Source organism: Amia ocellicauda, chromosome 17 (genome assembly GCF_036373705.1).
Source record: "Amia ocellicauda isolate fAmiCal2 chromosome 17, fAmiCal2.hap1, whole genome shotgun sequence".
Taxonomy (NCBI): Eukaryota; Metazoa; Chordata; class Actinopteri; order Amiiformes; family Amiidae; genus Amia; species Amia ocellicauda.
In genome coordinates this window covers 18,910,208-18,935,137 of record NC_089866.1, presented here as the reverse complement: position 1 = coordinate 18,935,137, position 24,930 = coordinate 18,910,208, and the positions used below count along the sequence as shown (strand labels likewise).

General features: G+C 41.9%; 2 protein-coding genes across 2 annotated transcripts in view; both read left to right on the top strand.

The window, feature by feature from the left end:
• sgsm1a (small G protein signaling modulator 1a) overlaps positions 1-14,864 on the top strand; it is a 45,734-nt gene extending 30,870 nt beyond the window's left edge. Inside the window, exons 11-25 of the mRNA XM_066689102.1 lie at positions 787-950; positions 1,442-1,571; positions 2,790-2,916; positions 3,460-3,524; positions 3,854-3,999; positions 5,536-5,664; positions 6,008-6,190; positions 6,504-6,575; positions 7,701-8,408; positions 8,680-8,804; positions 9,152-9,234; positions 9,560-9,669; positions 9,869-9,965; positions 10,480-10,647; positions 10,916-14,864. Coding sequence (XP_066545199.1) covers positions 787-950; positions 1,442-1,571; positions 2,790-2,916; positions 3,460-3,524; positions 3,854-3,999; positions 5,536-5,664; positions 6,008-6,190; positions 6,504-6,575; positions 7,701-8,408; positions 8,680-8,804; positions 9,152-9,234; positions 9,560-9,669; positions 9,869-9,965; positions 10,480-10,647; positions 10,916-11,004 — 2,396 coding nt within the window. The 3' untranslated portion in view covers positions 11,005-14,864. The remainder of the gene's footprint in view (positions 1-786; positions 951-1,441; positions 1,572-2,789; positions 2,917-3,459; positions 3,525-3,853; positions 4,000-5,535; positions 5,665-6,007; positions 6,191-6,503; positions 6,576-7,700; positions 8,409-8,679; positions 8,805-9,151; positions 9,235-9,559; positions 9,670-9,868; positions 9,966-10,479; positions 10,648-10,915) is intronic.
• Positions 14,865-17,071: 2,207 nt separating this feature from the next.
• On the top strand, positions 17,072-18,520 carry triap1 (TP53 regulated inhibitor of apoptosis 1). Its single transcript, XM_066689103.1, has 2 exons — positions 17,072-17,511; positions 17,809-18,520. The coding sequence occupies exons 1-2, from the start codon at positions 17,365-17,367 to the stop codon at positions 17,884-17,886; spliced, it is 225 nt and encodes a 74-aa protein (XP_066545200.1). The 5' UTR covers positions 17,072-17,364; the 3' UTR covers positions 17,887-18,520.
• The last annotated feature ends 6,410 nt before the right edge of the window (positions 18,521-24,930 follow it).

Below are 24,930 nucleotides of genomic sequence, written 5' to 3'. Positions count from 1 at the left end.
GTTGTTTCATCACGGTATATATATATATATATATATATATATATATATATATATATATGTTTTGGACCATAAACCTTCTGCTTTCTGGTTCACCCACAAACATTACTGTGATGAATGGGAATATCTCTGCCCCCTCAGAGTCTGGCTGACCTATCAGAACTCGATTAAATCCTGGAATCACACAGAGCAGATCCCAGACGCGGAACCCAGGACCCCATTTCCCCGCCATTACAGCAGAGCGAGACAGAGACCAATTACAAAGGAGACGCTGCTCATCGTATCTGTTACTCCATCTATTTATTGCTAGAACACAGCAATTAAAGCTTAATAATAATGTTGTTTTTCACCCAGAAAATCAGAAAAGCCCCACAGTCATACAGATTGTGTGTTTAATGACACACTCTACAATAGCCCCCCAGCCCCCTCATCCTCCTCACAGAGTGAACTGGGAAGGCTGTGATTGATTTCTTTTTTTTTTCCTCTATATTCCAAACCAGCAATTTAAACAACTGCTTTCCACTGGCAATAGCCAGATAACGGCATAGATGTTTGCTGTTCAATGATTTTCAGATGTAATGGTACATGTTCTTGGTTCAGTTACATCTGGGCTTTGACCTAATTCATATTGGTTTCTGTTCCAACATATTTTATAAAGCATTGCTTGTATTGATCCGCTAGGGAACCGAACACTGATGAACATTGTGTCAGGACATGTTGCTGAGGTGCTTTAGAGAGATGGAGTGCCTCTGTGTGGAAAGGCCTCTGATTAGGGGTGTGTATTTTCAGTGGACAGCGGGGGAACAGTGGTGCTGGTCAGCCAGGATGGGATCCAGCGCCCCCCCCTGCGTTTCCCAAGGGGGGGGCACCTCCTCCAGTTTCTGTCCTGCCTGGAGAACGGGCTCCTGCCCCACGGACAGCTGGACCCCCCCCTCTGGTCCCAGAGAGGAAAGGTAGGACACCTTTCCAAAGCCCCCCTGGCAGCGGACAGTGGACAGTGTTTTTTAAGTTTTTGTTTTTAAGGAGATGTACATACAGCATAATATCACATTATAAAGACATTTGCTTTCTTTACAGGAATAGTCTTTAGACGACTGACCATTACCCATTGAAACAGAGGCTGTGTATGTTAACGTATCCTCTGCATTATGTGTAAAATGCACTTAACTATTAAACTCCAAGTCCATTAAAAGACCAGCCGCAAAAGTGGGTTATTGACGATCAATGAGGCCTGGAAGTTATTTGCTCTGCTGGCAGCATTACAGATATTTCTGCTACAGCGGGATAATGAAAAAGCCAGTGAGATCCTTTCTGAATGAGGCTGAGATATGAGACATGATTTTTAGATGTAATCTACCACTGATAAAAAACATGAGGGTGAGTGAATTCCTGTATGGATTCAGTTATATTGTTCAAGAGGTGGATGTTCTTGTTTATTCCACAGGGGAAGGTTTTCCCCAAACTCCGGAAGAGAAGCCCCCAGGGGTCCTCAGAGTCCGTGTCAGACAAAGAGGAGGATGAAGCCACAGACTACGTGTTCCGGATCCTGTTCCCGGGAAGCCACTCTGAGTTCGGTGTGTAACTGCACAACACTCCTGTGTGCAGATTGTGACATCCAGCTAACTGAGCACACAAAGACAAAATGCAAAATCCCTCTTCCTGTCATCATATTGTCTTTTGTATTGTGTCTAATTCCTTTCTGTGTTTGTGTTTTGCTTTTGTACCTTGGTCTCTGTGTTTGAGTTGAAATGTTCTGTCATTTTACTGTTTTTGTTTCCTCGTTGACATCATTTCCTGTCTTCCGCCCTCCAGTTACCATTGCCCCCCATCACCCTCCTCCCTCTCATGACCCGCCCCCCACAACGTCCCCCTCCCCCTCCCTGGGCCTGACGACACGAGTTCTGCGGAGAGCCCCCGCGGGCCGGACCCTGGTCATCCCCAAACCCTCCTCCGGTCTCCCCGGACCTCCCCCAGGCCGGACCCAGCATGGCTGTAATGTTGTCTTTGCCACCTTTAGTTGCCAACCAGTGCTTTCGCTGACTGCTTCAGCTGCCAATCCCTGGGTGTGTTTTCTCTCACTTGACTGCTTGTGATCAGCTTTTGATTATGCAGCTTTTTCTCGGCAGAGGCGTCTTCAAAATCAAGTCTGTATCTCATTCATGGAGCTTGTGTGCATATAAATATATATTTACCCACACACGTGCTTGTGGACGAAAGTTTACAAATAATGTGGAGATAAGATGTCAGTTTATTGGCAAATAAAGCAATGATTCATCCCACTTATAAATTAAGACATTAAGATAGTTAAGATAGTCCTATTTTCAAGCATGTCCTGCTCTACCCATGCTGAGCACAGTTTTATCCATGGGGAAGCTTTTCAAAGGAACCCAACATAGAAAAGCCGGTCCCTTGAACATCCTTATATCTTACAGCAAGCTACAGCCAGGGCTACATTGGGAGCACTGACCCACACCAAGAAGCAATTCTCTTCCTTCTTTAAACAATGACATGTCAGTGGGTTCCTATTTCTCCAGACAGAATTGTAACGCTTTGGGCTGCTTTGGTATAATGGGGTTTCACAACCAGAAAGCATGTATATAAATACTCTGTTGATTTGTTTTTGTTTTAATCAGCTTCGCAGGGAAAACTATAATGAACCCTGGGAGATTGGTAATGTCACTGGTGAGGGACACAGTAGTAAGGCTTCATTCTGCACAGCTTGCTGTTGGGAGCTGAGATCCATTCCAGGTGAAGATACTCTTGTAATGAGGAGGTTATATTGTCTGGTTTAGCGCCACAGGACCTCATGGAGCAGGGGGCGGCGATGTGGCACCCCACCGCGAGGAAGTCCTCCTGCTCATCCTGTTCCCAGAGCGGCTTCTCGGAGGGGGGACCTCCAAATGGCTGCAACCATGAGAGGTAGGCACTGACCTTTGACCTCATCCAGAGTACCTCATAATAGACTGTGGTCATCACTATCTCCATGTAGCCGGTAGATTTGTAATCGCAGCAATAGGCTTTAGGCTTTAGACTAGGCTTTGAAACACAATTAGGTACCTTGTTTACATGAATCTCATTTGCACCACAGGCTACTGTGGACTGCACATTCACTGAGCAGAATTAAGACTTACTTAATTGAATGACTTAATCCTTCAAACGGACCTGAATGTGTTCAATCCCTCACTTTAATTTAGATAAAGTGAAGCAAATGTTGCTTAACAACCCATTTAGATAAAGTCTTGGTATTATTATTTGCTTTGCTTTTTATTCCTTAGAAGTGTCAGAACTGCAGGTACTCATAAGATTCATTTTTGTTTTTTTGCACAGTAGAAAATCCTGCATCTGTGCTTCTTGCTATTTGTTTATATTTTTAATGGTTTTCCCAGATAAATTCACAATTCCTAAGCGAGGCAGTACCTACAATAAATTCCGTTTATTAACAATGTTATATATTGTTTGCAGGGCTCCTCTGAAGTTGCTGTGTGACAACATGAAGTATCAGATCATTTCCAGAGCCTTCTATGGCTGTACGTACATATTGCTTCTTCTTTTCACTGACCGCTCGGGTTATAGATATCTGTGGTTTAATTAATCCCTGAACTGAGTGATCACTTGTTTTGAAATTCAGTACCAAAGTACAGAAGCTTTCGGTACATGGGGCAGAATTTAATCATACTGAGGAAAAGTACAAACTTCAGCTGCCATGTCTTTACCAGTATTTCTGCAGTGATTGTGCAATATTAAATGAGGAGCAGGCAGTAATTTAAATTAAATGCATTATTCTTTAGCCAGCTTTGTAGAGGAACATTTCCACAGTGCTGCCGTTTCGTGCTAAATGGCTTTCTCTGTTCACCAGGGCTAGCGTATTGCAGACACCTGTCCACTGTCCGCACCCACCTGTCTGCTCTGGTCAACCACACCATTGTGGATCCTGCAGTCCCACAAGATGCCAGTAGGGGTCTGACCACGGACATATGGCAAAAGTACCTTCAGGACTGCACAGTAAGTCACTGTCACTGTCCCCACCAACCCAACTGGCAACAGGATGTGAGTCACTCAAGCCAGGCCAAAGATGCAAATCCAGAATATTTGCTTCCTCATTTTCAACCTTTGTACCTTTTATTTTTGTATGAAAAATCTCTTTCAGGCTCAATGTTTGTTTATGTTGACTAAACCTGGCATCACGCTGTGTAGTTAAATAAAGAGACGAATCTCCGCAGTCTTTTTAATGCACTTTGTCACATTAGTGCAGAGGAGGGATTCTGACTCTTGTGTTTGAAATATATTCTGCGCTTTTAAGTGTATTACATTTGCCAGAATCTTTACCCATCGTGGCTGGGCTGTAAATTGTCAGTCTGTTGATGTATATTTAAGTGCTCTTGATGTAGAATAAGCAAGCTTTCTACTGCCATTTTAAAATAAATTGATTAATCAATACGGGTACATAATAAACACCAACACTTTATATAGTAATAACAATGAAGGTATTGATACATTTTGTACACATGGTTATTTGGATAATAGAAGTGATTTCCTCTGTAATGCAGAGCCTTCTTAATATTCATGCAGGGCCTTTAGTGCCAATAATAATTTCTCATTAATTACATTTCACACTTTCTTAGTCATACAGCCATACACAGCTCTGACTAATTCATCAGGGCGGCCATAAACATGTCTTAGAGTGACATTTGTTACATTTTTGAAAACTTTGCAGATGATTGTTGTGAAGTGGAAGGGTTTTCTTTTGTTCAGTCTCTTATTATTCAGTCAGTTATTAATGCATTGAATTATATATGCAATGCGTCAAAAAAATCCTAGCATATATGCAATGTATGTATCTCAATCAACAAAGCACTTTGAAATCTGATTACATCCAAATGGTGTTTTGTTAAGCAGTTAAAATTGAGTCCCTTATTCCCATCAGAATTTGCTATTTCTTTGTTTAATCACATTTACCAAGATTATGCCCTTCAAAGTAACTGGTGTTGTCTAGTGTTGTTTGGCTGTCTAGTACTTTAATGATTGCTACTGAAAATACAGCAGGGAATAACTGCATTGTGATTTCTGTTTCATCCTGCTGTGTAATCGGCATAGTTTGACTTGAATAACTCTGTCATCCAGAGTCTTTCTCAATAAAGAATTCCCTTGATTAAGAACTTCTTGGGAAAGATACAATATTTTCTTTCAAAACGGTGTATTGATCTTAGCGTTTCAGACTGGAAAGCAATTTCCATTTCATTCAAACCCGACGCGCTTCAAAAGCTTTTACGGGTTGTTTATGGCTGAGAATCTCTTCTGCAAAGTGCATGGCGATTGGCAAAGGAAAATAGCCATTGTGAAGGGAATGTGTGTCAGGTGGATGAAAAGGTATTATTTTAAAAAGGAATAGAGGTTTCTGAGCAGTGATTCACTGTACTTTTGTACTGTTGCCAATTATTTAAAGAAAAGGTAGAAAGAAAAAAAGTTGGAAGGTTCATTCCACATCCACCTGTCCTGAGCGAGGACCTCCCATGTGACAGAAGACCTTTCTCCTCACAGGCCTATGAGGAGCAGGAGCTGCTGCGGCTGGTGTATTTCGGGGGAGTCGAGCCCTCGCTTCGAAAGGAGGCTTGGCCCTTCTTGCTCGGCCACTACCAGTTCGGGATGTCCGAGACAGAGAGGAAAGAGGTCAGTGTGGCGTCGGATTTTACACACCTACCGCAGTCCCGGACAAAATGCTTCTTCTTAGTGGTGACCATGCATGTCCTTTGGCTCTGATGAGGCACAATCTTGGCCAACAGTAGAAAATAAATCATCAAAATAAATCTGGAATCATGTATGTGTACAACCAGGCTCAATCCTTCTTTAAGATTTGGACAATGTTTAAGGCTAGACTCGAACTGTGGTTTGGTTAAATTATAGGAACAGTTGAATAGTTGAATAGTAGTCTTAGCCTTAGTTTATTAAGAAAGACCCGTTCCGTGTGCAGATATGTGTGTCTGTGTGTTGACGTGTTGTGTTGGCGTATCAGGTGGATGACCAGGTGCGTGCGTGCTATGAGCAGACCATGAGCGAGTGGCTGGGCTGTGAGGCCATCGTCCGGCAGCGGGAGAAGGAGCAGCATGCCGCCGCCCTGGCCAAGTGCTCCTCCGGGGCCAGTCTGGACAGCCAGATCCAGAAGATGATGCACCGAGACTCCACTGTCAGCAACGAGGTGAGGCCCAGCCCTGCCTGTGAGCGTACGGGCACTTTTGCTCGGCAACATCCTTTTCCTGGGAACCCAATCTGTATAGTCACTAAAATGCACATCACTGTTTTTTTTTTTTTTTGGATCCACCTGATAATGATTTGACAGTGGTTGGGATGAGTTGTTTTAAACCCATACTTTGTATAGCTATGTGTGCAGGGGAATGATTTGCCTTTCAACAGGATTTTGAAAGGATTTGATTGGTAAAGAAAACCCTGTGTCCCTCCTGTCTCCCTGACTCCCTGTGTTTTCACGCTCCCCCCCGGTGTGCATGTGGCAGTCTTCTCAGAGCTGCAGTTCGGACAGGCCGAGCCACGCACGGCTGCAGAGCGACTCCAGCAGCAGCACACAGGTACCCAGTCGTGCCCCCCAGTCGTGCCCCCCTTGGCCAATTAAATCCATGCGTGTTTCAATCATGTGACTGTCACGATGTCATGTGAATGTCTTTGGAATGCTGCAATTACAACACCTGTATTTGTAATCATGCTTGTTTACACCCATACTACCTGTGTAATTACAAATGTAATTTCCTTGCCAGCTGTGTGTCATTACAACCATAGCGAAGCACCTTCCACTGTCTGTGTATTCTCACATCCACCTTTATATTTGCTCCCAGTCATCATAAGTATTTTCTCATTTACTTACCTAAATATTTTAAATATAGTAATTGTGTGTCCAGTTTTTAAATAAAATATTTGAAATCAGCCAAAGACTTTTAACAGTTCTGGTAATGTTACTAAGATAATCCAACAGAATATTTTTTATATTAGTAGTAGTAGTAATAGTAGAAGTCTTAGTAGGAAGAGGAGCACACATTGTTGTATGTAAACCGTAATAATTAAATTTGCCGTTAAAGTGAACAGCTAATCTAATTACAGTAAGACACTCCAGCTGCTGCTCCAAAGAGAGGCTGAGGAATATATTTATGTCCTTTGGGGCCCCTGGGGGCTCTAATTGCCAGGTTTATTATCTGCAGTACTCTATCTGTTCTGTCCGTCCCGTGTTCCGCAGACAGAGGTAGTGTTCCGTAAAATCCAATTACAGGCCCTCCGCTAAAGTCACCTGCTGCCGACGTGCTTCACTGTTTCACTGCACGCTGCGAGCAGAGCCTGCAAGTGCAATCCTCTTAGAAGTAGCAGTGAAGATATTACTGCCCTTGCATCTGATGTGGGAATAATTTATTTCCCCTTTCTGGCCATTTGTACTTGTACGTTTAAATTACATAACATATAACCATTCTCAACTGCAGTGCACCTGCTGTAATTTGCCCTGAAAATGTCTGCCCTATCTGCTCCTTTGAGATGAAACAATGTTGATCTTTGCCAATCACAGAAACTAACTGACTTGTCTGAACTGGTATTGCTCATCCCCAATACCATCCGCCCCTCCCCCGACAGCTGCTCAATGCATGCCAACCTCTCCTGCCATCACCTCCCCATCACCAAGCCGTCTGCTTCCCTGTGGATTGTCATTTCAGGTGTTCGAGTCGGTGGAGGAGGTGGAGCAGATCGAGACGGAGCCGAAGGGGGAGGAGAGCAAGCAGGCAGCCAAGGTCCCCAACGGTGTCCTACCCAACGGCACCTCCTCCCCGGACTCTGGACACCCCTCCTCCCGCAACTTCTCCATCACCTCCGGCTTCTCCGACCGCAGCCTGAGCGCGGACGACAGCGCCGGCACCGAGTCGGCGGCCAAGGCCCCTGCACAGCCACAGCCACAGCCGACCCCGCCCGGTCCAGCCAAGACCCCTCAGCAAGGAGAAGCCTCCCCCAGCTCCAGCCCCAGCAAGAAACCCCCAGCTGAGACCCAGGAGGAGGCGCCGCAAGAAAAGGAAGCGAACGAGGCCAAGGCTCTGGAGCCAGAGGAGGCTGCTCTCATCACCAAAGAAGAAGATGCCGGTCCGGCAGAGGATAGCATGGCCACCAACGAGAGCTCGGAGGAGCTGCTGTCTGCCTTGGACCTGCCGCCGGAGGACATGGAAGCCCCAGGGGAGGCGGCCAGTCTGCCAGTCCTGGAGATGCAGGTGGACGAAGAGGCTGAGAGGCAGAGCCTGGTGGGCAGCGAGGACGCGCTCTCAGAGGAGCCCGAGATGGAGAGTCTCTTCCCACAATTTGACTCCCTGGTGGTCCGGGGGGAGGTCAAGAATGACGCCACCTCCCCCGTCTCCTCCATCGGGACCACGTACTCTGTAAGAATGCGTTGTCTGAATGTATTTAACACTGATATTTATTGATATTATTTATCAGACACTCATGACGTTTTAACAGTCTTTCGTTACCCTGTCATAAGTGTTTGATAAATAATACCTCATTCCATTATCCCTGTCTTCCAGATCTAACTCTAAACCCTTGCGCTAGACCATACTGTGTTCAAGCAGGTCACACATTACACAATTGTTGAAAATAAGACATTTTGTATCACGGCAGCTATTTTCCCCCTTTATCTCCCCGTCACTGTAGCAAGAGCTGCTGGATATGTACACAGTGAACCTGCACCGCATCGAGAAGGACGTCCAGCGTTGTGACAGAAACTACTGGTACTTCACTCCCAGCAACCTGGAGAAACTGCGGAACATCATGTGCAGGTGGGTTCCAACAACTATCATTTTATTAAGATGCTCTTTCAAACCACACGAATCGCACGCCAGCCAGAGCTGCTGGCTCTAACAATAGGGCTTCACTCAGTCTTGTGTCAGATCTGAGGAACAGCACAAGCAAGTGGAGTCATTTTCTCAGGGTGACTCACAGTGAGTGAATCACTGGCAGTGGTGGGGGTGTTGAACCAGAAACATCATGGTAATGAACCCTTTTCCCTGGTCACTGGGCTGCCTAACCTGAGCATTTACTCCCCCTGAAATTCATTTTTTTTTATTGGGCAGAATATTTCGGCTACAGTGACATGTTCTTTTCTTTTGTAATCGTTCTTTTGCAGTTACGTTTGGCAGCACCTGGAGATTGGGTATGTGCAGGGCATGTGTGACCTGCTGGCGCCCCTGCTGGTCATTCTGGACGATGGTGAGTTCTGGAGGGTTTCTTATGATGGGCAGCTATGCTTTCGTGGCTCCAGATAGGTGGGGCAGGTGTCTGAATGGAGACCTTTCACAAGACACCAAGTAGAGACAGTCCAGGGCAGGATTGTACAGCTGGGCACTTAATAATAAAACCTTGAGGATTTGGGAATATGTCAGAAGAGGAATATTCTCCCATGTATCATCAATAATAGCTTTTGAAGGCTCTTCCCCCAATATTATAGTTTTTCCTAGAAGATGTCCAGATAGGGTGGGAATGGTTGTATTGTGGCCTGCTGATCTCATAAAGCTTCTCTTTGCCTGCTGTTCAGAGGCCATGGCGTTCAGCTGCTTCACAGAGCTGATGAAGAGGATGAACCAGAACTTCCCTCATGGAGGAGCCATGGACACACACTTCGCCAACATGCGCTCCCTCATCCAGGTACAGCGCCCCTGTGGTGCCCACACCTCCATCATCTCTTGGAGAGACCCCCAAGAGAAAGTCCAGCCCAGCTCTTCGATGATGTTGCCTTACACTCGATAAGAATATGTATCATTCAGACCCATCCAAGTGTGCTGTGAAAGCAGGCCTTGGAAATCCATGTGACTGATGCCTTTTTCTGTGCCCACTTGTTTATCAGATCCTGGACTCCGAGCTGTTTGAGCTAATGCACCAGAATGGGGACTACACTCATTTCTATTTCTGTTACCGCTGGTTTCTGCTGGACTTCAAACGAGGTAATGGCCTCCTTTAGTACTCAAAGCCTATTAAGAAATGGCACCAGTCATGTGGTTTGCTCCAGTCATGTGTTTGATCTCAAGAGGAAACATACGGAGGATCACCAGGTAGAGTTAAGAGCTGTGATGGAAGCCAGATATGCACTGGAGAATATATAATTTAAAAAAATCATTCCAGAAAATCTGTTTACGTCAGACACAATCTGTTTATTTCAGACACATACTATCAATTGTCAAACATTTCTGAAGAAAAGCATACATTATTTACACACACTTGACTCGCTATAATGAATTGATACACTTAAATGATCATGTTTTTAACCCTCAATCACCACTAGACACACACCAAACAGAGGAAAATGCAGAATTCTCTGTCTACACCCACCAGGTAAACATGTTATTTTGCTCTCAGTCCTATTTTAGAGAGCTCTTTCAGGCTTACTAATGTATTAACTACCTTTAGAAAGGGACACACAAACTGCTGTCACACACGCTGCGTCTCGTGTCTCCACAGAGCTGGTCTATGACGACGTGTTCTCAGTGTGGGAGACCATCTGGGCGGCCAAGCACGTCTCCTCCAGCCACTTTGTCCTGTTCATAGCCCTGGCGCTGGTGGAGCTGTACAGAGACATCATCCTGGAGAACAACATGGACTTCACTGACATCATCAAATTCTTCAACGGTGAGACAGACACCTTTACAAATATCTCTACTGCAATCCCCTAGATCAGCCAATCAGTATTTATTTTGTTTTTTCTTTTAGTAAAGGAAGACGTCATAGTTAAGACACCTTAAACATTCTTCTGTACTTCGGAAAAGCCATTTGTATCCCTACGTTGTTCAGCATCAGATATTTTTTTATGATTTAATTATGTATTTGAATCGAGGAATAGCAAGACTAGCCAGAGATTTTCCTCTGCAATACCTGTTGTCTTTTTTATCTCCCTTAGAAATGGCTGAGCACCACAACACCAAGCAGGTGCTGAAGCAGGCCCGAGACCTGGTGTACAAAGTCCAGACTCTCATAGAGAACAAGTGAGCAGGGCCCCGTGAAGCAGTCTGCTCTCTCAGACACTCCTCAGCCATTTTCCCACAGCCTTCCCCCATCATGTCTGTCTCGTAGTGTTGTAAGTTCAGAGTCACATGATCTGTTTCCTTGTAAAACGAAAGCACCCTAGCATTATCACTTCACCATTGTCTGCCATGGAACACTGAAACCATTCATTCTGATGGGCCGAGTCAATGAATTGTCCTTGCAGGTGTGTATCTCAGTATTTGTTCTCCCATTCGCCTCCCTTGAGAAGCGTGTGGCAGAGGAGCGGGGCAGAAATCACCCTTAAACGCAAGGTTGTCTTTTCTTTCCACGTGAGAGAGGTTTTGACTCTGCTCCGCTTCCCCCTGTGAAGTTTAGAAGTTGCGTTTCTCAGCGCAGACTAAAAGAATTGGGCATTACCGAAAATGATCTCTATCCACAGCGATCTGTGATTTTCAGAACACGGCAGAAGCTATTGGGTAATTCTTTTATTTCTGCGCAAAAAATAAACAAACGCGGGGGAGACTTGAGAGCTGCGGAGATGAAAGCTGCCAGATTTGTTTTGAAAAACATTTTGGTGGCGGCGTTAGAAAGACGGAGAGCGTTAAATTGCTTTGTGAAGGAAAGCATGTGCCAAACACGCTTAAACATTCCAATCAGATGCCAGCGATGGATTCCTGCCGCAGGAGAATTGAAACTATACCAGTGTGATGTGGGCAGCTCTCCCATGAAATCTGAATCAATTTGATACGTTTATTTTCTAGCAGAGGTTTGAAACATGCAGATACAAATATATTAAGGCTTCTCAATGGCATTTGCACGTGTGGTCAGTGACTGAGAACCCTGACGGTTTATGACCTTCAGAAATCCAAACATCATCTACCTGGTGTTCCTTTTAACAGCCTTCAAATCCTTTCTGTCCCTTCTGTCATAAGTGTGAGTCTGAAATAATGTAATTAGAATTGATGAATGTGGAAGAAGACTAACCTGCTAATGGGCAAAGTGCAATTGCTACAGACACTGTAGCTCATCAATATTTAAGATATCTGGTGCATCAGATATTAATATATGTTTCTTTGTTTTGCTACGTTCTGCTTGTAAAATCCGCTTTGATCCTCTGAATTGATTTCTGAGGCAGGGCATACAATTCCTTTGACAACGTTTTTCTTGTAGCGTCCTTCTAGTCTAAATTGCTAATTAAAGGAGCGTTTCGGTACATTTCAATAGGTTAATCAATATCCGGGGCATGCCTTAAGAATTGCATTTCCCCCGGTTAAGGCATATTGTTATTTAGCCTTGGCATCTTTTATTTGCCTTAATCTATTTATTTATGTATTCAGTAATGATCACGAATATTTAAGTCACGGTCCATTAAAGAAATCATTATATGGATACGTGTCATGATGCCATTTTGTAACTGGCATTAGATGTCATCATGTCAGCCTTACATGTATTAATTTATGCAAACATGTGAGTCTGTGTCATGTTATAGAATTAGTGCTGTAGAGTATTAAGCTACCATGAAATCACTGTCATCCTGATTTTGTGTCATATGAATCTGATGTGCATGTGTTTACAAACTGGATTAATGGTAAATCAAAGAAAAAGGGGGCTAACATCCTTTTTAATGATCCCATTTGAAAACTGTCAACTGTACTCACTGCCAAATGTATTGGTATTGCCATATACTGTGTCGTAATGGTAAAACGTCATCTTCTGAGAAAGTACTCAATTGTTCTTACTATTATCATCAAATGTACGTCTTACAATACAGGATGAGTAAAATACCCTGGGTAATGCTGTTTTAATTTGTTATTGCTTGGATTTGAAACACACAATGTATTGAATTGGTTTATAATGTTCTCTCTTCTGCACTGTTTTTTCCAGTAGAATAATAGATTGATCTCTTAAAATGGGAGAAAAGGGATTGATTTCGTCCAAGACAGACTATTGACCTGATTGCTGGGAAATCTACACACTCTGGAGAATTGAAAATGCGTGTAGTTCTTTCATTACAGCTGCTTTAGTACACATACTAATGGAAAATAGAGGCTTAATTTCAGATAATCTGTGGTCTTTGCTAACGAAAATCTGGACACCTCAGTACAGACTCTGGATGTGGATATCAGGAATGTTTATGGATCCAGGTCCGCTTCTATAAGCAGGCTGTCCCTGGTGAGAAGGAAAATGTACGCAGGAAACCATTTTCATATCCTCTGTAAACAAATAAGTTTCATTGTTCCAAGTGACAGTGTTTTGAAAGACGTATCTTTTTTTTTTTTTCATTTTATTCATCTGACTTTCTTGTTCATTCCCAGAAGTGTCTCTGTATATTGCTGTTTGTGAATTGTACTGTAATAAGGGAAAAACAAATATCTTTTAAACGTGGCAAACTATATATATCGTATATGTTTAACCAGTGTCTGTGTATTAAAGAAAAAAAAAGAAACAAAGAATGAATGAATATATATATATATATATATATATATATATATATTCATAAACGTATATGATGTACAAGTTAACTATGGTTTCTGGATCAAACAGGAAACTGAAAAAAAGAAAAAAAACTAAACAAAACAGGAAAGTATAAAATCAGTGCTTTTACTTTTTTTTTTCATTTTTCTCCAGTGAATCACTGTATACTAAATATGTACAATGTGCCGCTTTCTCAATATAGTGTATTGTCATATTGCATTTTCAGCAGGTTTTTTATTTTTGTTGAAATTTCTACAGCTGATGCCAACAACCCTAAACTTCTGTGTGTTTGAGTGAAACGAGGAGAAAACTGGATAATAGGGATTCGGTCACATGTTTCAGATACGTTTGCTGTGCATCAAAGCCTGAAAGGGTTTAATACAAGTTTAAAATATATATATTTAAAAAAGAACATCACCAAGCAGTGTGGGTTCTTAATACAAATCACATCCTGAGGTTGGTGATGTTATTCTTGTTTTGTTTGTATGTTTATTTAATGTATCCATTTAAAACAGATCTAATAGACAGTCCCTACTTTTATTTTGGCATTATAGGACACATTAACTTAGTGCTGCATGTTTAGTTACAGATTTGACAAATAGTAGTTATTACGTAGACCTGACATTTTACAGGAAACACCTGCCACCTGGTGACCTAATGGTGTAAATACAGTTCAGTTCAATCTGGGTTCAACCAAAAAAAACAATTTAAAAAATAAGTCTTCATTTAGTATCATAGTAACGGACATGATAAATCGACAAACCAGTTTAGAAACTTCAGGCTTGGTTAGCTGAAATCTGCACAGCCTGCCACTAACTCATGTTTTTCAACTCACAGACATGTCCTTTATGGTCCAGATCTTCGCAGTTCATCAACCTGTGTCTTTTATCTGTTTATGATTGATATGATATGCATGTTTTCTCCAATATGCCCATACATTATAGCTCTCTTCTCTTCTCAAAGCTGATAGTCTCATTAGCAGTTCACTTGTAGATGTGTAATACCACCATCAAGTATATGGTCTCAATCTTCAAACAGCATACCAGCTAGGTCTTTATCAACCAGATTCCCCATTACCATTGTCCAGTTTTCTCTTCCAGTCCAAGCGCTGTTTTGTAAATGTGTGCAAGTTTCTGGTGTCACGTAAACTGATGACTCTTTGTGAACAGACAACGATGTTACAGCAACAACAAGAGAACCAACAATCCGTGTTTTTTTGTTCTGCATTTTCTTGCTTTTATATTCTAAGCTAAACTATTTGTTATTTATGGTTGTTCATACACACAAGAATATATTACAGAAACAAATCTAAATATATAAATATATATTAAATGGTCAATGTATTTTTAAAAAATCAATAAAAATGGAATTGTTCTTATTTTTTCCAATAGCTTTTTCAATTCCTTTTTATTCACTGTGTGCTTTTGACCTGTTATTTTTCTTATTTTGTGATCCTGTAATGTACATGTTACCTGGAAAAAATCCCTTAGTCCCATGTAAATCAGACATGTCATAATTGTCATTACACACCAACATAAAATGTAAAGCAACTATTTTTTTCCCTAACCTTATGAGTAAACAATTATTAATGTATCATACCAGGGCCCCTACCTAGCATGACTTACAGTTGACACACAATATAAACATTTCACAAAACATTGCAATATGTGCTGGAAATACAAATAAATACAATAAGTCCTAATTAAAGTCAGTTAAACTAAATGTTTTGGGGACTGCATTCCCAAACCCCAATTTGATCTCTCCCACTCGGCATTTTGAAGTGTCAGCGCTACTCATGACTTGTTTTCACTACTTTCCCTCATCTTTTGCATCTCTAAGAGCGGATAGGGCAGAGGGCGGCGTCTGCGTCAGTCTCCGTCCAACTCAACAGGAATCATTCATTCGCCAAGCTTTTTTTTCTTCCCTGAAGACACAAGGTCAGTGACAAAATCAATAGCAGCATCGCCTGCCTCGACAAAACGGATCGTTAATTACTTAACTGAATAAGGTATTGAAATTTGCGTGAGCACCGTTGTTGATTGGACCTCCATGCACATTAGTGATCACCTCACAAATTAGTTTAGCACCAGCTGAATCTCCATATTCCACTTGGTTCTGTATATTTGTGGTGCACAATAATACACAACTTATTTTTTTATATGTGTGTCATCATCAGCCTATATTGATCCACTGCTGGATGAAGGCCTCCCCAAGATGTTTCCACTTGCTTTGATCTACAGCTCCTCTTTTCCACGTCACGGTTGCATTGTTTATTATTTCATCTTCCCATCTTTTGTGTGGTCTTGTTTCATCTCTGGGGATGCATTCAATAGCTTCCTTTGTCCATCTTTGATCTGTTCTTTCAATGTGTCAGTTATTTCACAGCCATTTTTACATTCTTACTCCTTCAACGATGTCACATATTTGTGTCACGTCTTGTTATTCCAAGCATACATCTTTCCATGCTTCTTTGTGTCGTCTGCAGTTTCTGTAGCATTTGAGCATTTAGTGACCAGGTTTCAGAGTCATTACGAGCACTGGCAGTATGCATGGATCAAATACTTTTCTCTTCAGGCAAATAGGTAGATTTCCTTTCAATAGCGTGCTGTTTCTTCCAAATGTATTCCATCCTATTTTCACTATTTTGATTTCTTCCATATCTCCATCTGAGCTGATTGCTTGCCCAATGTAGACATAACTTTTGACTACAAGTATCCATTGATCTACTTAATGGTTTTTAATTTAACAAAGATGTTAGCTTTTACTCAAAACCAGTTCTTATACATTTGTGTGTTTTTGCTTGTTTTAAGTTTTACCAATGAATGCCCTTTCAACAGTGCCCATGCAATCAAGTTTATACAGTATTAATTTCCCCAGATATGAAGACACTAGATCTCTCGGATTGTATTTGGGCAGGTCTTAATCAGGGGTTGTCAGCCTTTAGGATTGTCCTGTTGCCTCCAGGGATTGGAGTTTATTTCCAACCAACAAACAGGAATCTTTCAGAGGAGGAATCTCGATGTCTATTGTTTAGTGATTTACATATTTCCTGTTATTAGTTTCAGGTGTTTGAAACAAAATAAACCATCATATTGAGGTTTATTAGGGTGAACGGTTAGCGCCAACCATCACTGAATATCTTTTATGATGCAAGTAACCCATAATCTCTCTGACAATTATAATCCTGGTAATTACTGACAGTCCCGCTTTGAAGCTCTATGTTGGAATAGTACATATTAGCTCCTGTAAACCTAAATGCACTGTTATTTAAATCTCTTGTATATCATATAATATTAATATTAACCAAGTTAAACTAAAACGCAAAATCCCACTGCACTGACAGGTACATATGTCTGTAAATGGTCGTTTATAACTAAGTTAAGTTAAGGTAAGTTCTCAAACTAGTATTTTATATTTGAAAAATTGTTATAAAAACATTATTACAAAAATCTGTTGAAAGGCCTACAGATAAATCTAGTATTTTCAATATTAAATAAACTGCATGTATTCGTTATGTGCTCTACGGCTCTTCAAACATGACCTCTACGCTAAGCTACGTCATAACAAAGCGACAGCTGCTAGGGGTCACTGTACAAACCACGTGGTCCACAATAAGGGGAAAACGACATGAGAGTGTAAACTCATCCGTGTGTTTTGTTGTTCTGTTCTTGAGTTTTTGTTATATATCACCCCCACCCCCTCATGCACTTTCATTTTGTTCCTGTCAAGTAGGCATACTAACAGGAAGCCACAGATATAATGCCTTATTCATTCTGAGTCAGGAAAAAGACACGTTCACAGTGTTTTTCTTATCTTCCCCTCCAAACCTTCACCTGTAGTAGTGGGCACATTGAAACACACGGTATTGCCACCCTTTCGCCCCGGAGGATGAACAGTGTAGGGGAGGGATGCACGGAGCTGAAACGGGAATACGATCAGTGTTTCAACCGCTGGTTCGCGGAGAAGTTCCTGAAAGGAGACCGGACCGGCGATCCCTGCACCGAGATGTTCAAGAAATACCAAGTGTGCGTCCAGGTAAGCCCGCTGCTGTGCTAATAATATACACCGCGATGGATTAATATACACCAGCGTGACTTTTAATGATTCATAATAATGCGGATTCTGGATGCTGTCAAGTTTTACAGCTGGCCTTAACAACTATGATTGTACAACGACACTCTTGTTAGATCTGTTACTTTACACAGGGGGTCATGCCTGTATGTGGGATGCTGTTCTGTTGCAGCAGTGGTGAGGTTCAGTAGATGTAGGTGATTCTTGGTTAACACATCAAAGTATTCAATGTGTCAATGCCATTTCTCCAATTTGTTACAGAAAGCAATCAAGGATAAAGACATTCCCATTGACGGGGTGGAGTTTATGGGGCCCAACAAGGAGAAGCCAGGGAGCTGACCGTGTGGAGCCACAGTCAGGTTCCTCTGCCCGGAGCTGCCCGGCATCAGACACCTGCGGGGCCCTGAACACCGTGTCCATGAGTGGCTGAATTATACAGCTCTGGACAAAATTAAGAGACCACTCCAAGTTCAGAAATCAGTGTTAAGTGGTCTCTTAATTTTTTCCAGAGCTGTATATATATTTGGATGTCCGAACAATATGAACGCCGATAAGATGAAACTGGTGTTCATTTTTTATGAAAACTAATGAAGATTAAAATGAATGTATGTGTCAGTAGAATGGATCGCCAGGTACTTTGTATTATTTATCTCACCAATTGTAACAGCGCATATCAGGAAGGGGGTTTAGCCCTATACACCCAAACACAGACTGGGGATGGAGCAGAAATTATTCCCCACACGTTTGTGTTTTTTTCTTTCTTTCTTTCTTTACATATCTGTGAACTGCAAGCTCTTACTTCATCAGCAAATCTCATTTAACACTGGATTTGTAATGATTTTGGTTATAATATGGCATCTGCAATGCTATGATACACCGTTTACTACAAAGACATCCATACAGCTGAGTTTGGGAGACGGATGATGTCTGCCTTCTTTCATTCATACTGAGCAATAAACTGGAGGATCATTGACACTGTGGTCATTTGCTTTTTACTCATTTAATCGTGCTAATAATCATGTATGATGTGCAAATTGTGAACATATAGTCTTTCCACATGTTTAGCGTTGACATTAAGATTAATATGATTTCAGTAATACCATATGAATACAATACTACAGTGCAGACAGGCTACATATTTCATGCATTTTAACCCTCCTGTTGTGTTCATTTCATGCTAATTAATTCTGTGTTCTCAGTCCAAAATGACCAAAATTATACCTGATTATAAATCCATAATAATACATATATTATCACCTAATGTTGTGTTAGACCTTTTTATCAACTTGAGTTCTTGTGAACATTACAAGTTTTGAACTTCCATTTGCTATTTATGGCCTGTAGGCCTCATTGACCTGAGCTCATACAACTCGTTTTTGAGTAAAAAATGTGTGGATTATTTTGACTATAACAAATACTCAGATTAAACATATTGTGCTATATATCACAGACTACTTTGTGTTAAAGTTTAACAAAAACAAAAACATTTGTTTTGAAACCATTTCAAATTTTTAAATAGTGGCACAAAATAACATCTGTTGTGTTCCTGGTCAAAGCTGACCGGTATGATTCTATTAGTAAAGAAAGGACACAGGCCCAAAACTACACATGAAAACTTTACCATATTACAAAATTAATGTCTGAACACATTAAAGATCAACAGTAACAAAAACAGTATTACTAACAATAAAAATTGCCCGACCAGACTCTGCATCCCATAAACTGGTGGTAGATTCGTTTCTGAATCTGTGCACACCAGACAAAATCAAGAGACCCACATATGGTCATGTTTGTCACTATAGTTTTGATTGACTCTGTCAGAAACAGTTGGAAGCAGGATTTTATGTCATCAACCCGGGATATGGCGTATCTCGTTGGTCCTGGGGTCATCCTGATAACATTTTCAGCCGACAGCCGACCTCTCCTCTCAGATGGGGATGAAGACCCGGACAAATTCCCATTCTTTGACCGGAATGTAACAATAGCCTCAGCAGGGCCCTCTTCCTCATCACTGCATTGGTCCACATCTGTTGTCTCTTGGTCTGGATCATATTCTGTGTTGTCTTCAACTTCTGACACTTCCTCCTCTAAATGCCTCTTCACTGTCAGTGTCCTGGCCTCTCTCCTCCTCACCAGTGTCATGATCAAAGATGTGATCAAGAGCCTCACATACAGTATATCGTCTGCTCATTGTGCTGCCACAGAATGAAATGTGAGCAAGGCCTCAAAAAAGCTTTATATACCAGAGCTGCAAGAACAGTTCTATATATTAATAATATTATAATAATATAATAATTATATTATATATCAAACAATGTTGCGCTTGTTCGTGAGAATGACAACAGGTGTTGTTCCCTTGGGGCTTGCCATGGAAGCCAAGAAGGGGAGTGAGGTGTGTGTGTGTGCGTGCTGGATGACATGCATGACATGCAGGATGACATGCATGTGGGGGTCTGAGAGTATGGAGGGTAATCATTGCCAAAAGTAAGATAAACGTGATTATGAACATGATAATGAAGATGATTATGAAGAGGATTATGAGCACTGGACAGGACAATAAGCACACTGGCTACCACCCACTGGCTCTGATTGACAGAGTTCAATGTTTTGTCACATTGAAAAAGAAAAAGAAATACAAGAGATGCTACGAAATGTAGAAGCGCACAGAGAAATGTGAATAGCAAAGAGACAAACAGGGAATAAATATATACATGTTGAAACTAATGAATGAATAAATAAATGTTGAAATACACAAACAAATACATAGATGAATAAATAAAGATAGGCCTAAATGTCCATGTATTTGTTTAATCATGTATTTATTTTCTCTGTGTATTTATTTTAAATTTCAGGTTGGATAGTCCTCCATACTGTGAAACCGTGTAACTCCATGAAATTAAATATATTTGTAAAATATGTATATATATATATATATATATACACTCACCTAAAGGATTATTAGGAACACCATACTAATACTGTGTTTGACCCCCTTTCGCCTTAATTCTACGTGGCATTGATGCAACAAGGTGCTGAAAGCATTCTTTAGAAATGTTGGCCCATATTGATAGGATAGCATCTTGCAGTTGATGGAGATTTGTGGGATGCACATCCAGGGCACGAAGCTCCCGTTCCACCACATCCCAAAGATGCTCTATTGGGTTGAGATCTGGTGACTGTGGGGGCCAGTTTAGTACCAAGAAACCAATTTGAAATGATTCGACCTTTGTGACATGGTGCATTATTCTGCTGGAAGTAGCCATCAGAGGATGGGTACATGGTGGTCATAAAGGGATGGACATGGTCAGAAACAATGCTCAGGTAGGCCGTGGCATTTAAACGATGCCCAATTGGCACTAAGGGGCCTAAAGTGTGCCAAGAAAACATCCCCCACACCATTACACCACCACCACCAGCCTGCACAGTGGTAACAAGGCATGATGGATCCATGTTCTCATTCTGTTTACGCAAAATTCTGACTCTACCATCTGAATGTCTCAACAGAAATCGAGACTCATCAGACCAGGCAACATTTTTCCAGTCTTCAACTGTCCAATTTAGGTGAGCTTGTGCAAATTGTAGCCTCTTTTTCCTATTTGTAGTGGAGATGAGTGGTACCCGGTGGGGTCTTCTGCTGTTGTAGCCCATCCGCCTCAAGGTTGTACGTGTTGTGGCTTCACAAATGCTTTGCTGCATACCTCGGTTGTAACGAGTGGTTATTTCAGTCAAAGTTGCTCTTCTATCAGCTTGAATCAGTCGGCCCATTCTCCTCTGATCTCTAGCATCAACAAGGCATTTTCGCCCACAGGACTGCCGCATACTGGATGTTTTTCCCTTTTCACACCATTCTTTGTAAACCCTAGAAATGGTTGTGCGTGAAAATCCCAGTAACTGAGCAGATTGTGAAATACTCAGACCGGCCCGTCTGGCACCAACAACCATGCCACGCTCAAAATTGCTTAAATCACCTTTCTTTCCCATTCAGACATTCAGTTTGGAGTTCAGGAGATTTTCTTGACCAGGACCACACCCCTAAATGCATTGAAGCAACTGCCATGTGATTGGTTGGTTAGATAATTGCATTAATGAGAAATTGAACAGGTGTTCCTAATAGTCCTTTAGGTGAGTGTATATATATATATATATATATATATATATATATATATACCTAAAAAAAAACATCATCCATACATCATAATTCAGACCCACAAAATACCAGGCTCACAGCCTTAACCACTACACAGTGCAGCGAATTATGATGTATGGATGATGTTTTTATATATATATATATATATATATATATATATATATATATATATATATATATATATATATATTTACAAATATATTTAATTTCATGGAGTTACACGGTTTCACAGTATGGAGGACTATCCAAACTGAAATTTTAGATAAATACACAGAGAAATAAAACATTGAACTCTGTCAGTCAGAGCTAGTGGGCGGTAGCCAGTGCGCCTATTGGCTGATCCAACGCACCTCATCATCTTCATAATCATCTTACCTGCGACACCTTCGACTGGCAAATTCTCGGCCAATCCGTACCCGCCATTCCATCTTTCTACAGCCAATAACGTAGCCGCGATCCCTTTTGCAAAGGTGGACAGAACCAATCACAAGCTCGATATGCGCCGGGGGCCTGTCTCGCAACACCGCCATCTTCAGGTTACCAAGACAACTGCACGTCACTCCAGCGAAAGAATTATGTTTTACTGCGACAGGTAATACGTTCCATTTCTTAATTATATTAACCTAATGGCCGTAATTAACCTAACTTGACAAGTGTCGTGATTAAAAGCTAGACTCACGCTAACATGATTTTTTAAATCCCTACCGATATTTAAAATGGTGCGGTGCTCGCACTTAACAACAGACAGGATTATTATTGTTATTTGAAGTATTTTAATACAATCAAGTGAAATAGTCAATGCCGGGCCGGTGCGGACGGGCGAGTCGCAGTGGTCAGTGAGCTCGTCCGGACCGCAGCCGTCGGGCGCAATATGGGAAGAAGAGGAGAGAGGAGCAAGAAAAAAGACACACAGTGCTGTTTTTTTATGGACATTTTTTAAAACATCGGTCTCTGGTTTTAGCCGTTTGAAATGTAGCCGCTAGAGTCCCACTACACGATGTCTACAGTCCGTCCGATGTTGTGCGCCGTGCGCAGCTCACAGCACTGTGTTGCCCCGGATTGACGGGTTTTGCGTGGTGAAGCCGCGCAGACGGACTGATCTGCGTCACAGCCTCACCCCCACAAACACGCAGATCCGCACAGAGAAGAGACGCACACGGACGGACATGTGCGGGACACTGTGGCGCAGAACTGCGGAAAGAGCGACCACAAGCGCTGCTGCTGTTCGTGTTCGTCTGTGCGGACAAACGCATTTTAAATAACCTGCGCCGAAACAACCATTGCTATTTAATTATTTTAATAAATACGTATGAAAATCTTATTCTCCTGTCATGTTTATTCTGGTTTCTTTTCTCTTCTTCAGTCGGCTCGGCTCTCATTGGCTGCGGATGACGTCACTCTCCACGGTCGGCGCCGATCGAGTCGTAAATATGAAACCGGTTTAATAAACTCAGCGGCTCCGACTCTTACGATCAGACCGGAGGAGCGACGCGTCAGCCCGGCTCTCACTGCGCGACCAGCGGCCTGTCTGACGATCAGGGCCGATCTGTCGTGAGGGTCAAATCGGACTCAAATCGGTTTTTAGAGATCTCGCCTAGGGTGCCAGATTGGTCAGAAACGCCCCTGCGGAAGAGTATATACACTCACCTAAAGGATTATTAGCAATTTTGAGCGTGGCATGGTTGTTGGTGCCAGACGGGCCGGTCTGAGTATTTCACAATCTGCTCAGTTACTGGGATTTTCACGCACAACCATTTCTAGGGTTTACAAAGAATGGTGTGAAAAGGGAAAAACATCCAGTATGCGGCAGTCCTGTGGGCGAAAATGCCTTGTTGATGCTAGAGGTCAGAGGAGAATGGGCCGACTGATTCAAGCTGATAGAAGAGCAACTTTGACTGAAATAACCACTCGTTACAACCGAGGTATGCAGCAAAGCATTTGTGAAGCCACAACACGTACAACCTTGAGGCGGATGGGCTACAACAGCAGAAGACCCCACCGGGTACCACTCATCTCCACTACAAATAGGAAAAAGAGGCTACAATTTGCACAAGCTCACCTAAATTGGACAGTTGAAGACTGGAAAAATGTTGCCTGGTCTGATGAGTCTCGATTTCTGTTGAGACATTCAGATGGTAGAGTCAGAATTTGGCGTAAACAGAATGAGAACATGGATCCATCATGCCTTGTTACCACTGTGCAGGCTGGTGGTGGTGGTGTAATGGTGTGGGGGATGTTTTCTTGGCACACTTTAGGCCCCTTAGTGCCAATTGGGCATCGTTTAAATGCCACGGCCTACCTGAGCATTGTTTCTGACCATGTCCATCCTTTTATGACCACCATGTACCCATCCTCTGATGGCTACTTCCAGCAGGATAATGCACCATGTCACAAAGGTGGAATCATTTCAAATTGGTTTCTTGAACATGACAATGAGTTCACTGTACTAAACTGGCCCCCACACTCACCAGATCTCAACCCAATAGAGCATCTTTGGGATGTGGTGGAACGGGAGCTTCGTGCCCTGGATGTGCATCCCACAAATCTCCATCAACTGCAAGATGTTATCCTATCAATATGGGCCAACATTTCTAAAGAATGCTTTCAGCACCTTGTTGAATCAATGCCACGTAGAATTAAGGCAGTTCTGAAGGCGAAAGGGGGTCAAACACAGTATTAGTATGGTGTTCCTAATAATCCTTTAGGTGAGTGTATACCAGCGCTTCCCAAACCGGTCCTGGAGTCCCTGCTACCCTGCTGGTTTTTGTTCCAACCGAGCTCTCAATTACGTAATTGAACCCTTAATTGAACTAATAATTTCCTAAATCAGAGACATTTAACTATTTTAAACAGTAGGGGTTTTAAGTTTAATTATAGAATTATATTAAAAAAACGTATTGAAGAAACAACTATTTTCTTACACAATTTAAAAAGTAAAATCTAACCAGATTGTTCTTTCAATTAAGGGTTCAATTAAGTAATTGAGAGCTCGGTTGGAACAAAAACCAGCAGGGTAGGGGGTCCCCCGGGACCGGTTTGGGAAGCGCTGGTATATACAGTCCAAAAACTATACACTACTGTACAATCCTGCCTGTCGTTAAGTGCGAGCAGCCCACCACTTCAATAGCAGAATTATGTTTTAAAATGCAGTATTTAGTTATGTATACACTTTCTAAATATGCTTAAATACATTTTGATAATTAAACCACCCCCCAAAAATAAAAAAAAAGTTGAAC

Excerpts from the sequence above, each read along its gene's own strand:
- triap1 (XM_066689103.1), top strand. The coding sequence starts at position 17,365 with ATGAACAGTGTAGGGGAGGGATGCACGGAGCTGAAACGGGAATACGAT. Across the intron at positions 17,512-17,808 it reads AATACCAAGTGTGCGTCCAG|AAAGCAATCAAGGATAAAGA; the intron begins GTAAGCCCGCTG and ends AATTTGTTACAG.